The 14,693-nt window shown below is 38.3% G+C and overlaps 2 protein-coding genes across 7 annotated transcripts in view; one reads left to right on the top strand and one right to left on the bottom strand.

The window, feature by feature from the left end:
- Nucleotides 1–9,943, top strand: part of LOC139964299 (hemicentin-1-like) — a 93,331-nt gene extending 83,388 nt beyond the window's left edge. For 3 of the 4 annotated variants that reach the window (XM_071965791.1, XM_071965793.1, XM_071965794.1), the window contains 4 exons: nucleotides 1,675–1,797; nucleotides 2,459–2,582; nucleotides 4,396–4,594; nucleotides 7,650–9,943. In XM_071965791.1, coding sequence (XP_071821892.1) covers nucleotides 1,675–1,797; nucleotides 2,459–2,582; nucleotides 4,396–4,594; nucleotides 7,650–7,844 — 641 coding nt within the window. In that variant the 3' untranslated portion in view covers nucleotides 7,845–9,943. The remainder of the gene's footprint in view (nucleotides 1–1,674; nucleotides 1,798–2,458; nucleotides 2,583–4,395; nucleotides 4,595–7,649) is intronic. The other variant, XM_071965792.1, reaches the window with a different exon arrangement.
- Nucleotides 9,944–10,085: 142 nt separating this feature from the next.
- On the bottom strand, nucleotides 10,086–14,255 carry LOC139964301 (small ribosomal subunit protein uS13). Of its 3 annotated transcripts, none has more exons than XM_071965795.1 (5): nucleotides 14,200–14,255; nucleotides 13,259–13,357; nucleotides 11,878–11,964; nucleotides 11,211–11,404; nucleotides 10,086–10,233 (listed from the first exon to the last, which is right to left on the bottom strand). In XM_071965795.1, exons 1-5 carry the CDS (start codon nucleotides 14,200–14,202, stop codon nucleotides 10,158–10,160), a joined length of 459 nt encoding a protein of 152 aa, XP_071821896.1. In that variant the 5' UTR covers nucleotides 14,203–14,255; the 3' UTR covers nucleotides 10,086–10,157. The 3 variants fall into 3 exon arrangements, with proteins under 3 accessions (XP_071821896.1, XP_071821898.1, XP_071821899.1); XM_071965797.1 differs by lacking the exon at nucleotides 14,200–14,255 and adding an exon at nucleotides 14,012–14,035; XM_071965798.1 differs by lacking the exon at nucleotides 14,200–14,255 and adding an exon at nucleotides 13,749–13,772.
- Nucleotides 14,256–14,693: the final 438 nt, after the last annotated feature.

Genomic DNA, 14,693 nt, shown 5'->3' with positions numbered 1-14,693 from the left:
TGTACAGTAGGCCTACACAACATTTCAACAGTTTATTCTGAAACAGGAGTTTAACTGGAATGTTTACTGAGCTGTTGGCCATTTCACTTACCTGTAATCGATTTGAAATTATTTTCCTGGTTGAAAAGTCAGTGGTAGAGGTGTTTTTTTTTTTGGGGGGGGGGGGGGGAATTAGTTCAAAAGGGACATCAAAAGTTCAGCCTTAAACATTCACAAAATGAACTTTTGTAATGTTGGTAAAGTTGTTCACCACAAGAGCAGAGATGTCATCCCATGCTTGATAGTATGTACTTTGGATCTCCTACAATACACATACTTGAGAAGAGGACCACTTGCATATTCATAAATAATATTGCATATTCATAAATAATATTCAACAGTTGCATGGACCATGGTAATGTGTGTGTGTCCCCCACAAACCAAGTAAAGTGCCAGAAAATGGGAAAACAAAGACTCAAAGACACATACCTGTGTTTTTAAGTTTTTTTTTTGTGGAGGGAGCACTTCTGCTTTAATTTGTAATACACTTGAACGGAATATGAAAGTGTAGTATAACGTGGCCCAGAAGTGACATTGAAGTACAAGTGTTAAAGTGGAAAGCATTACTATTCATTTTATTAGCTATTGTATGTGAGTACATAATAGTAGTAGAAGAATTGCTGCTTATACTGCACACATGTTGCTGGTTTCCATAAGAAACAGAAAGTCAGCAGGTTTAGTGATTTAGTTTAGGTTTAGTGATTCCTTATAAACTTATAAGTTTATATGTGGAATCACCTGATTGATAGAGCAATGGAGAAAATGTGTCCTAAAGTCAATTACCAGAAGATCAGGAAAGAGTTCCAGTTAAACTTGACTGTTGCAAAGGTTCTACCCCTCTGAAAGTTGATGTCAGATAACAGTCATTAGTGGAAGTGGAAAACCCACTCAGCCACTTAAAAAATGAAAAGGTCCAATCCTATAACAGTTAGTGACACAGAGAGCCATACATCATCTTGTACTCAATAAGTTGGATCCATCTAACTTGAAGCATTCCATTTTGAGTTTGAGAGCTTACAAGGTTTTCAGACTTTGACCTCTGTTGACCTTTGACCTCTACAGAAACAATTGAGTTTTTCTACTTGATATGCTGCATCCACATACGAAATATGAAGTCCATCCACCTTACGGTCTTTGAGTTATCATGTTTACGAGGTTTTCAGACTTTGACTTCTATTGACCTCAAATGACCTTTGACCTCCACAGAAAACAATAGGGTTCTTGCACTCAATAAGGTGCATCCATGTAATTCATACAGAGTCATTCCACTTTACGGTTTTTGAGTTACCAGTGTTCACAAGGTTTTCAGACTTTGACCTCAACTGACTTTTAAACTTTTCAGGAAACAATAGGGTTCTTCCACATACCAAATAGGAAGTTCACCCATGATGTAGTTTTTGAGTTATTGTGTTAACAAGCCAAGACGTCACACACACCTATGAACACACACGCCATCACCATCACGGCGATTCCTCTTGCCCCTGGCAAGGAATGAAAAATCAATCCATCTCTAAAAATATCGAGAAATGATGAATGCAACTTGCCTCAATAAATTCGACGACACAAAAATTTGACTTTCATATAGAAACTCTTTCTTCAAGTCAATTACTACCATTTTTGTCTGGGTTTTCATAGATATTGATGAATGTTCACTACGGATATCACCGTGCCAGGGACACTGTCATAATACTGAAGGAAGTTATTACTGCTCCTGCCCAGAGGGTTACAGACGGTTACTAGATGGGGAGAGTTGTCAAGGTAGGTCTTATAAGTTTACATTGAAATATGAGAAATGTACAGCCTAGCATGTCTTATATGCACTCAACCTATATTTTACTTTGGTTGCATATTATGCCAAAGGATGTGTTGAGGGGTTCAGAAGAGGGTGGGGGCAGGGTGGGGGGAAGATAATTCTTCTTGGTGGGTGCAGCAATTTGCTGGGTGGTAAAAAAACTGGAATAAACTTGATGATATCATGTGGATCTGGTCAGGGACTAAATCTACATAAATGAATTTGACCAAAGGTTAGAGGTCAGATACAGTGTCCCAAACTTGAAATGACTTACATTGGTGAGGGGGAAGGAGGAGGAGGAGGGAGGGAAAATAATTGAGCTTTTTTCGTCACTCTGGGAAAACCTCTGCAGGTGTCACATGAGTCACAATTTATGAACAATGGAGGACCGGGGATTGCATAATGGGGCCAAGTTTATAAGGGGAGGGAGAAGGGTGGGGGCACAGGAGGGTCCCTTTTCATGGAAACATAATCTGTTGTTCATCTTCCAAAGCGGATGCAAATTGCCAGTTGCATTAGTATACCTTGGGCTCAAAATGGTTGTGTTACTATATAGTATTACAATAATGTGCTAAACAGTAGCCTGTGCATTGACCTCTCCATACTCCATGTTTGTTGTTCTTGTAGATATCGATGAGTGTGCAACCGGTCGCGCTAGATGCGCCACTGGTATGACCTGTTTGAATACTCTGGGCTCTTATCGCTGCGAGGACCTGTCATGTCCACCATACTACGTTAGAACCAGCGCAAGGTAAGTTTGTCAAGCAGTGCAACCGGTCGCGCTAGATGCTTCACTGGTGTGACCTGTTTAAATACTCTGGGTTCTTATCGCTGCGATACTATGATTAATAGTAGTATACGTCCCTGAACTGACAACTTCCAACAGTCAAAGATATGAAGGAACCTATTAGTGTTTGCACGGGTTATCCGGGTACCCGCCCGACGCGTTACTACCCGGTTCCTAATTTATTACCCGAATCCTACGCAAAGTGTGATTTAAAAAAAAAATGCCAAACCGACGGTTAGGCAGATTTCCCATTGACTTAGTGTGGTGTTAGGCTACAATGTGGTCGAAGATAACAGCAATAACGAAGGTACCCGCCCGACGCGATTCTACGCGGTTCCTAATTTATTACCCGAATCCTATGCAAAGTGTGATTGTTTATAAAAAAAATTGCAAACCGATGGTTAGGCAGATTTCCCATTGACTTAGTGTGTTGTTAGGCTACCATGTGGTCGAAGATAACAGCAATAACGGAAGCTTTCCATGGATATCTTATAACTGCGTCACAATTTCAGCTAATAAACATATGGCTAGGCTAGATTACCCCCATTGACTTAGTGTGGTGTTAGGCAACCATGTGGTCGAACGTAACAGCAATAACGAAAGTATTCCATGGATGTCTTATAACTGCGTCACAACTTCAGCAAATAAACAGATGGTTAGGCTTAAGCTAGATTTCTCATTGACTTAGTGTGGTGTTAGGCTACCATGTGGAAGAAATTATTATTTATTCATTCGTTTATTTCATAGAAGGAAAGGCTGACAAGGAATTTTACGAGATGTTTATGGATTATAGACGGGATAACTAAAAAATATTAATCGCTAGTGGCTTTTTACTAATCGTTTATTCCAAATGTGATCAAATTGCGCGAATCGCGCAATCTCGCGGCTAATGCGAACCCTGGGCCTGCATAATAGATAGTGGTAGTAGTAACAACTGTTTAAGAGCTAAATTGGATATTTATATGGTTTGATCCAATAGACGTGCACGAGCAAGCATAAGCAGCGGCGGCAGTGCGATGTTAGTAGTAATGCTAATTATAATTAAATAATTAATTTATTAACAAGTTAATGAAAGAAAAAAAAGCAAATAAAAATTATTGAGGAAGGTTTTATACCTTATCTTACACCTACGTATTTGAACATGAAAACATTGTCAGTAGAGAATATAATGCATTTATTACAGCATCCAATATGTAATTTCTTGAAAATCGTGATACACGAGGGTATACAATTTTTTCCGGGTACCCGGATACCCGACGGGTAACGGCCCTCGGGTACCCGGTTCCCGATTTTTGGACCCGTGTAAACACTAGAACCTATGGACATGTTTAAGCTGTTGGTGCACCACGTTGTAAAGGTGTCAAAGCGAAAGATTTCAAAGCCTCATCCATCTATGTTATCTTTGGTCATTTGTGAGATGATGATCAGTTAAGTAAGGAGGGGGGCGGGGGGTGGGAGGGTAACGGGGACAAAGACATGATAATGTGGGATTTTTTGGCTTCCTCCACCCTGTTACCATTATCCACTCATGTTGGAATGTAAGGATGCTATAATGGTGATCTTAGTTGAGGTAGACAAAATTTGAATTTTTATTTTTTAATATTTTTTTTGAATACATTCATTACATTATCCAAATAATCACTAGTGGGATTCTTGTAGTAAAAACCCGAGACAGACTTGCATCGGTGTACGTTCCTTGATGTTAACTTATATTGGTGTACCTTCCTTGATGCTGACCTAGAACTTAACTACACCTGTAACTCACTTTCATCAACAGTCAATGTATCCGTAAGTGTCCATTCAATAATGAAGAGTGTGCCAACCTGGACGATAGGATCCAGTACCACTTCCTCAACAAACCATCTGGCATCCGCCAGGGCAGCGACCTGATCCAACTGAGCGTGATTCGGGAGGCCGATGGCTCCGTTCACTCAAATTCTCAGTTTACGATCATAGATCAACGGGAGGCCGAAGAGGTAAGGTTCTATTCATGCACGTCCAGACACTCATGGCGATAAAATTTACACGAGTGCCCGGTAACGTTACCAACTCGATCCCTGTTTCCATTATCAAAGTTCTTTCAAGAAAGGGTTTCAGTTCGGGAGAGCTTTAGATGTTTTAGCGATTGTACAATAGTCTTTGTAAATCTTTGGCCAATTTGGTAATGAGACTTTATAGTGACTTAAATACCAGGGTTAAAAGTACAGCAATTCATACTTTTAGAAAGAATTCACAGCTGCACAATCGCACTAATAATGACATTGTGCAAAAAAACTAAATGGAGAGAGTGTTCATTAGAATAGTGTTGGATTGGGAGAGAAAGGTTGTGTGTCAGAATTTGTCTTTGGCCATGCCAAGTTGGTTGTAGCGTACATCAGTGTTCTACGTAGACCAGTATTAAACAAGTGATGGTTGTATTCTTGAGCAACTTGATGTTTCTTGACGCATGGGAAAAATAAATTGAAAAAGGTTCTGTCCCTGGTGTGGTTGAAACATCTACCCACTAGAGCTGAAGTGGGTTGTGTTTGTTCTGTAATTCCCTGCTGTTTGTAGAAAGCACAGTGTGAGGATGCTGTCGTGCAGGCCTTAATTGAGGTTAATGAAAGAAAAAAATGCAGGAATATCAATGTTAAGTTTGCTATTGTATCATGGATATTTCCTTTCACTTGTATATGGCATAAATTGTTACTTTAAATACCCCCTGCCACCCCCCCACCCTTCCAGTATCACCCTCCCCTCCACAGAACCAAATCAGTCCTCTCCGCCATCTCCTTCATACCCTGCACAAAAAGGGAGAAACAAACATCTTCTATACCTGCATAGAAAACTTCATTAAGCTTAATTGCACAATGTTTGGTCCTTTCACAGACTTCCTTTGGGAGTCTTCCCATTATAGCACAGTATATACATCTTTGTCAATCCCACCACTCCCTCTACCCCCCCCCCCCCCCCACTCCCACAACATAGTAGGAAATTGCTGATGTGTTTTCTTTCATTGCACCTGCAACTCCAGTATACTTAACTATCCCACCCTTAGATAAATGCATCATCGCACTGCTGCTCTGAAAGCATTCAGTGAGGGGAGAAAACTTTTGTGGCATTCTTAGCTTCTCCATAGCCTACAGTTAACACAGCAATTTGAACACTTCTATTTGAAATATTCTGCAAACGAAGAAATGGTTATGGACAACCTGCTGTCATGCACATCATAGTCTTAGTTTTAAGACTACTCAGGATGTGTAAGGGGTTCTTGAAGAAATGGTTATGTAATGGACAACCTGCTCTGTCTTTGCATATGTACTCTTAGTTTTAAGACTACTCAGGATGTGAAAGGGGTTCTTGAAGAAATGGTTATGTAATGGACAACCTGCTCTGTCTTTGCATATGTACTCTTAGTTTTAAGACTACTCAGGATGTGTAAGGGGTTCTTGAAGAAATGGTTATGTAATGGACAACCTGCTCTGTCTTTGCATATGTACTCTTAGTTTTAAGACTACTCAGGATGTGTAAGGGGTTCTTGAAGAAATGGTTATGTAATGGACAACCTGCTCTTTGCATATGTCTTTGCATATGTACTCTTAGTTTTAAGACTACTCAGGATGTGAAAGGGGTTCTTGAAGAAATGGTTATGTGATGGAGAACCCTGCTCTGTTATTGCATATGTGCGCTTAGTTTTAAGACTACTCAGGATGTGTAAGGGGTACTTGAAGAAATGGTTATGTGATGGAGAACCCTGCTCTGTTATTGCATATGTGCGCTTAGTTTTAAGACTACTCAGGATGTGTAAGGGGTACTTGAAGAAATGGTTATGTGATGGAGAACCCTGCTCTGTTATTGCATATGTGCGCTTAGTTTTAAGACTACTCAGGATGTGAAAGGGGTTCTTGAAGAAATGGTTATGTGATGGAGAACCCTGCTCTGTTATTGCATATGTGCGCTTAGTTTTAAGACTACTCAGGATGTGTAAGGGGTACTTGAAGAAATGGTTATGTGATGGAGAACCCTGCTCTGTTATTGCATATGTGCGCTTAGTTTTAAGACTACTCAGGATGTGTAAGGGGTACTTGAAGAAATGGTTATGTGATGGAGAACCCTGCTCTGTTATTGCATATGTGCGCTTAGTTTTAAGACTACTCAGGATGTGTAAGGGGTACTTGAAGAAATGGTTATGTGATGGAGAACCCTGCTCTGTTATTGCATATGTGCGCTTAGTTTTAAGACTACTCAGGATGTGTAAGGGGTACTTGAAGAAATGGTTATGTGATGGAGAACCCTGCTCTGTTATTGCATATGTGCGCTTAGTTTTAAGACTACTCAGGATGTGTAAGGGGTACTTGAAGAAATGGTTATGTGATGGAGAACCCTGCTCTGTTATTGCATATGTGCGCTTAGTTTTAAGACTACTCAGGATGTGTAAGGGGTACTTGAAGAAATGGTTATGTGATGGAGAACCCTGCTCTGTTATTGCATATGTGCGCTTAGTTTTAAGACTACTCAGGATGTGTAAGGGGTACTTGAAGAAATGGTTATGTGATGGAGAATCTGCTCTGTCATAGCACATGTATTCTTAGTTGTAAGACTTCTCAGGATGTGTAAGGGGTACTTGAAGAAATGGTTATGTGATGGAGAACCAGAACTATCGTTGCACATGTACTGTTAGTTTTAAGGCTACACAGGATGTATTAGGGTCCGGGTACTTGAAACATTATTTGCTGTTCCATTGCCCCAGAAACAAGAAATGATGAAAGAGAGCATACATTTAAAGTGGTTGTAAGTGAAAAGGATAATTTGCAGGATACAGATTTTCTTTAATGAACTAAGGGATTGATGGGGTATCTCATCACAGCCTTTGTAGATCCATATGCTGAATCACACTTCTATAAAGCAGTCTTGTATTACACTGTTCCTTGCTTCCTGCATGATACACCATCATCAAAACCCCAACCTCCATTTTTTCTCCTCCTCTCTCTCTCTCTCTGCTTTCTACCTCATCCCAACCAATCTTCTCGTCTGGACACAAATCTAATTCAGTACTGTAACTGCCAGGTGCCTTTCGCAATACGGAACCAGGACAACAGAGGGATCGTCTACACCACCAAACCGTTAAACAGAGCCACCAACTACAGAATCAAGGTCAGGGCCCAAGGCTACAGGCCGAACGGCCAACTAGAATACCAAACCACGTTTGTGCTCTTCATCTCAGTCTCAGCATACACATACCAATGAAACCAATATCTAGCGGAATAACCAATCTTTGAGGAATGTGGATTCCTTCCTGAAGACCAAGATGCCAACAGTTTGTTGGATGTAAACCAGCTGATGGAAACACAGCCACCTTTTGAATCATGGTCATCAGTTAAAAAAACATCATGTTCTCAAATGTCTAATTGTCAGTTGTGTGTTTTTGTCTTGATCTAAATGAATTTTTATATTTTGTACATATTTTGCTACATTTTTGTAAGATATACCTGTTTTTGTTATTTTTTTTTTTATTTGTTCTGTATCTTAATTTTTTCAAGCTACAGAAATCAATAATGAGAACAGAAAATATTTAAACATTTGCTACTTTTTTTTTAATATATATTCTGAGAATTTATGGATACGACATATGCTGTTAAAAGCATAAGAGGTGCTCAAGGAGGGGGTATGGAAGTTAATGCATCACCGCATCAACGATGTTGCAAGGTTTTAAGAATGTCATTTATTCAAATAAAATGTCTTTTAATCTTATTTGTTGGTAGAATGTTATTGGAATGTTGCCTTAGGTGTCTATCTGAACATAATATGCTGGTAGTGAGGATTTGATATGTAACATACATAATTACTTTATATTATATTGCGATATGACGTGAAAGCTGTAAATTATAGAAGAGTTGAGAAAAAAAATCTTTTTTGTTGTTGTAGATAATGCAGGATATGCCTATGTTTGCTGAGAGGAAGTGGTATATATTATCCCTTCCTGTCATCCTTATACAATTATATCTCAAATCATGTTTTATAAATAGAATACAACATTTTGCAAGTTTTAGTCAAGAGTATGTCTTGTTTTAGCCTAAATTTGAGAAAAAAAGTTACCCAGGCTGCACTTTTCTCCCATCTTACAGTAGTGCATTTTGCATCCTGTCACTGAAATGTTGCCAAGCCTTACTACACTCACTGTTTGGATTAAAATTTAAGCAGTTATCCCATTGAACTGCACATGTTATGATATTTTACTATTCAATACCAAGGAAAGATTTTTAAAAACAAAACAGCTTTTACTGTCAGGTCATAGAGCCTAACTAAAGAATGTATTGAAATATTGCACAATTTGTAATGTAACTAAATTCTTATGTTACATAGCCAGAACTTTCTTGACATTGTGTATCCAACTTAGTTGCTTGATAACTGTTCTTTCAGCAAGAAGTGCCTCAGGTCTTTAAAGAGTAATATGGAACTGTTGAATGGCTGTATTTTATAAATCACTCCAAATTATCCAAAGTCATGAAAGGGATCTTTTAGAGTCTGTTCAATATCTTGCAGTACCCTGCAGATTGGTTGATGGTTTTCTAAGGATAACTATTTCACATGCTACTCGATTTGCTGTTTTCATACGATAGAAGTGTTTTCTACTGAGTTTTGATACAATTTATATGCAACGCCCTTTAGGGAATAAGCTAAGTGTTAAATTTTGTGAAGCAGTTTTGAAGTTTGTCTTGGATAAAATGCTATGGTTTCTGTATAAACAGTTGCTATAAACATCTTTGTGCTTGTATTGCAACTTTGTCCATTTTGTGATAACATACCGGATGATCCAGATCAATTATTCACAGCAGGCAGCATTAATCATAGCATGGCCATAACAAAGGCCCTCTTACTGATAGTATGTTGCTTCAGTTTCATGTTATGGAAATGTATCATACAAACTGGCATTTAAGAAACAAGGCAACATGTTGGTTGTGTTTTCCACCAATACAAAAAGTGAAGGTCACATACTCTACTACTTTTTGTGAGGTTAATTGTGGTCATTCAAAGGTATGTTTATTTGGTATTAATTTAATGAACCTTGTTGTGTAACAAAGGACTGAATCAAATGTCATGTTTGAAGGAAGCATTCTATTTCCTTGCATGCAAGCTGTTTTACTATTTTAAGTTCATCAGGGATGATGCTAGATTATGCATGATAACATTTTTACCTGTTTTACAAAAAAAAAAATTATATTGACCTCATTAAGTTACGAGACCGATAAAAGATAATTATGCAGCTACTACTGAACCAATGCCGGTTTTTTAATCATAGTTAATAGAAATAAATTTGGTTTAATAACCAACTGAAAGTAACTACATCACTGTTATTGGAACCTTTTTTTTTGTAGTGCTTCTTTATTGCTGTTACGGGATTATGCTGAATAAGCGATGTACTGATACCGGATCAGGGAGACGGTTGAGAAGAAGAGTAAGAACAAAATGAACACTGGACACAAATGATTTATGTTGCCCACCTTGTTTTCTATTTATTTTCTGTCAGTAAATTACATCACAAAAATCAGTCTGCTGTTTTTACTTCTTCTTGGAGACACCCACAGTTCTGCCTCTCCTGCCGGTAGTCTTGGTGTGCTGACCTCTAACACGAAGACTGCAAGACAAAGAGAAAGATAACTTCAATCAATTTTAAATCCTTGACTATTCCAAACTGTGATATATTATATCCAAACACACACAATTGTCTAGTGCTGTACATGTATCATCATTACGGTCCAGCACACTAAATTCCATTAACAACTACAACATGTTTGTCCGTTGTAACATCAGAGTAACTTCTATGAAGGTTTTCAAATACCAAAGACTAAAGTTGTCAACAAGTTTGGTCATTTACTGCCATACATTGTGCTAGGACTGCAGGCTAAGGCCTACCTTCAGATGGGGGGGGGGAATAATAGTTTACAGAGATATTTACATTTATTTATAAATTATGAGCAGAATAATTTTGTGTTCAAAATTTGTTCAGCAGTTTTAAGAATTTAGACCCGTATTAAATACTATGGTACTTTGGTACAAACCTGCTACCACATCTTTGCACTTATATTGCAATGATTTCGATAGCACTTTGAGGTGTGATACGAAACAAATAATTCCTAAATTGTAAGTACTGTATTTGAATGATTGCAGGGTAAAGGAGCCTGAAATATAAGCTAACATATCTGAAACCGGAGGGTTTAGAGATGGAGAAACAATGCTGTCCAGACATAACCCCTCTCAATGTGAGAGATGCTTTTCATTTAAATATGTGTGGTTTAAAGGCCTTTTCATTGCAGTATTGAACAGTAGCAGAGCGAGTGCCTATTTACCAATTATATTGCTATTGTATCAATGGGTCAAAACAATAACAGGATAACAGACGCTGACTCACATAGCATCAAAGTTTCAATACCTTGTTTCTCTATCTCTAAACAATTCTACAACAAGTCCCGGAACATGACAATCACACAATGTAAGAAGCAAATTTATGGATAATTTTCATTAAATGTGTTACAAACACATCAGACTTGGGTTCACCTATTGCAAATTGTTTCTGTAATCCACAAGCCGAAATGATCCCTGTATACAACTTACCCCCAATAATGACGAAGACCACGATGGGCTCGGATTTTCTTCAGTCTCTCCAAGTCTTCACGGAGTTTGTTTTCGAGACCGTTGGCAATGATCTGGTTGAACTTGCCGTCCTTGACGTCCTTCTGCCTGTTCAGGAACCAGTCTGGGATCTTGTACTGACGTGGATTCGCCATGATAGTGACCAGCTTCTCAACCTTTGAAAGATGGGCATTAATGATGTTATGTCGCTACCATTGTTGCTATATACTACACTAGGTTAACACAGGGTAAATTACTATCAGTAACATGGATAACAGATATGTTATAAAAGCGCTCCACAGAAATTACACAAGACTGGAACTTTGCAGAAAATGTGTCCATTTCTTGCATTCAACTATTTCAATCATTTATAGAACAGGGTTAGATGAATGACATACACAGTGATAAACTCCACAAAGGAATTTGCACGAGACAATTTTTTCACCTTCTTGGGATCTCTCACTTCAATTATTCAGGATCTAAAGAGTTGCGCAGAGAAAATTGCGGTTATTGACGATGCGGTGAATGGTCAGTCAGAACCAGCTAATCAACAATACTTGTGGAAATTTGGGAAGTACTTGAGCTAACTCAAAGCCCCACTCAGGATTCTAGGCAAAAGCTAGGTACATTTAAATTGTGGGGAGCTCACCTCTTCATCAGATAGTTCTCCTGCTCTCTTGGAGGTGTCAACGTCTGCTTTGCGACAGCAGATGTTGGAGTACCTACGTCCAATACCCTACATGAAAAGAAGCAAATATAAGATATTTTCCTATCACTTTTACCCTAGGTAAGATTCAATGCTGCAAAGTGCATAATTTTTTCAAATATGGTGACTGCGTTGTTGATCATAATAATTATGTTACCTTTTGTTACCACTGCTGATCAGCCATGAAATAACTTTCGAGACATGCTCCAGGGAATACATTAGATCCTGTTTCCCAACACTTAATGCTATGCAAAATGGGCAAATTGCTGAATAGCTAAAAAGATGTATATAGAAGTTATGGTTACACAGGGACCATATAAAAGGCAAGGTTAAACACTAACTTATATCTTACAGTGCTATGTGTAGAAAGGGATAATAATTTAAAGCTCACACAACTTCTAATGTATGACATTCATTCTCATGTAACATGTTACATTCACATGTAACATCAAGACAATTGTCTGATGTCTACACAATGTATGCAGAAGAGATTGCACAGTATAGTGGGTAGGTTAAGCCTCATTCCAATTAGGGTATCTAGTCAAAATGTCCCTTTACCAAAACGTCCCCGCTTTTTTAAGATCAAAACGTCCCCGCAGTCAAAACGTCCCCGCTTTTTATAATCAGTCGGAATGCAAGTTTGGATGTTTTTAGTTCAAATCAAAGAGTAAGGATAACTATAGTTTAGGTTGAAAACACAGTTTTTAGGAGTGGGAAGTGCCGGTTATGAGGGCGGAAACATTTTGAGTATAATTTTCTGAGGTAAGATAATATAAATAGAAAAGGGAATGCAAGAGGGCTGTAGGGTAATAGGATTTTTTTAAACACGAGTTGGTTTCTGAATGAATATATACGATATTGAGGGAAGGGAATAAATATTTTTTGTTTTCCTTAATTCGTTAATTCACTGATAAACATATAGTGTGTACCTTTTTCATACCAAATATAATTAAACGATATAGTCCTTCATGATTTATTTAGCGCCGGTAATCCAACTTGCATGCCGATAACTTAGCCAAATTATAACTTAAAATTAATATATATTCACAACTGAGAATGAATGTGATAGACGGGGACGTTTTGACTTACGGGGACGTTTTGAACAACGGGGACGTTTGACCAACGGGGACGTTTTGACCAAAAGCGACGTTTTGACCAAAAGCGGGGACGTTTTGGTACGGGGACGTTTTGGTAAAGGGACGTTTTGACTGGTAAGCCCAATTAGCATAAGGCAGAAAAACACAAAAAAAATCCAGTCTTAACTGCATATGTTTGCTGTTTTTAAATCAGTTTGTTCTACTGTTCTCTGTTGAAAACTACTCACCTTGATGGCAGTTAAGGCGTACATGATCTTGCACTTGCCATCGATGTTGGTGTTGAGCACACGCAAGATGTGCTGAAACTTCTCAGGGATAACCAGCGACTGCAAAGAACAAGAAGAAGCAATAGGCTCAATTTAGCATTAAGATTGTCAAAAAGGAAAAAATAAAGCATGGCCCACTGTCTAGGCTCGTCATACACTTTTGCAGATTTCATTTTATCAAATCATCTGAGACGATTTTTGGCATAGCCTATGCTATGGCATATGTCACAAGGTAGGTATCACAAGGACTTCATTGGTTGTGAAGCAGGTGCTCCAAATGATCCAAACTATACCTAATTAGGTTATGCCTATGCGAGCTTTGCAGTATGACTGGGAACAGTAACTATAATTACAACTCCAGTCATTAGTAAGTTGTGGAAGTTCTAATTGCAGCCGAATTAATGCCGAGCCTTTTTGGAACAATACATTTAGCGTGCATGTGAACTATTACCATACAGTTAGCCCTAAATATGCTATACTAGTGTTAGGCCAGGCCCAAGTCAGGGTTAACATGTTTTAAGTTGACAATGTAGCTGTTCAGAAGTGAAAGCAAAGGGTTTATAGAGCTCCGAACATAATCTAATTAATGAAGAAATGTGTTTCTATCGGTCAACGACACTGGGCAGATAGGAAATAATTAATTGTCACATTATTTAAGATCCAACATGTCTGATCAATCGGGAACGTATTTTGTAACGTTAGGACTTGGCTAACCATGAATCGGTGTCATTGTAGTAAGGAAGAAAGCTTTATTTTCTCAGTGAATATCGAGCCTTAGAGAAATATCTTTCATTGATCATATCCGATAAATTCAAATCATTCCCTGTAACAAACATGGCATTTAACAATTACTTGATGGAGCTGATGGCTGAAGATACAGTTCTGAGGACGGTTCTACCTACCATTTTCCTGAAAAACACAGACCAAAAAGGACGAGGTAATGAGCTGTATTACTTAAGCCTGTCGTGGTTGGTCAAATTAATAATTGTTAGGTATTATCGACCAATCAAACTGTATGTACTATTATAGGCTAGTCGCTACCCTACAGCCGTTTGAAGTAATTATTAACCACCTGATATATGACTACTATGTGACGTATTTTTGAAGTTAGAAACTCTCATTAGGTTGTTTGAGGGTGAGGGGATATTGTTTATTTGTTACCACGGTGTCGTAGAATCCTATTAAAAAGTTGGGGGAGGTGGAGGGGACATATAACTGGCAAACTTTCCCCAGAAAAATAATACTTGTGCTGCCCGCTGGGACACTGGAAAATACAACCTTTTTTTCTCTCGAATGTTTTATTATTTTATGACGAATGTTTGACTATTATATGTCTGAATGAACATCTCTTGTAATTTCGACTTTTAAACTTTTTAGTTCCAAATTTTGACCTAAA

This window comes from Apostichopus japonicus, chromosome 22 (assembly GCF_037975245.1).
Source record: "Apostichopus japonicus isolate 1M-3 chromosome 22, ASM3797524v1, whole genome shotgun sequence".
NCBI classification, from domain to species: Eukaryota; Metazoa; Echinodermata; class Holothuroidea; order Aspidochirotida; family Stichopodidae; genus Apostichopus; species Apostichopus japonicus.
Note: the sequence above shows the minus strand (reverse complement) of the source record. Positions and strands in the feature narration are given on the sequence as shown.

Excerpts from the sequence above, each read along its gene's own strand:
- LOC139964301 (XM_071965795.1), bottom strand. Across the intron at positions 11,405-11,877 it reads GAGAACTATCTGATGAAGAG|GTTGAGAAGCTGGTCACTAT; the intron begins GTGAGCTCCCCA and ends CATCTTTCAAAG. Across the intron at positions 10,234-11,210 it reads GGTCTTCGTCATTATTGGGG|TCTTCGTGTTAGAGGTCAGC; the intron begins GTAAGTTGTATA and ends TTTGTCTTGCAG.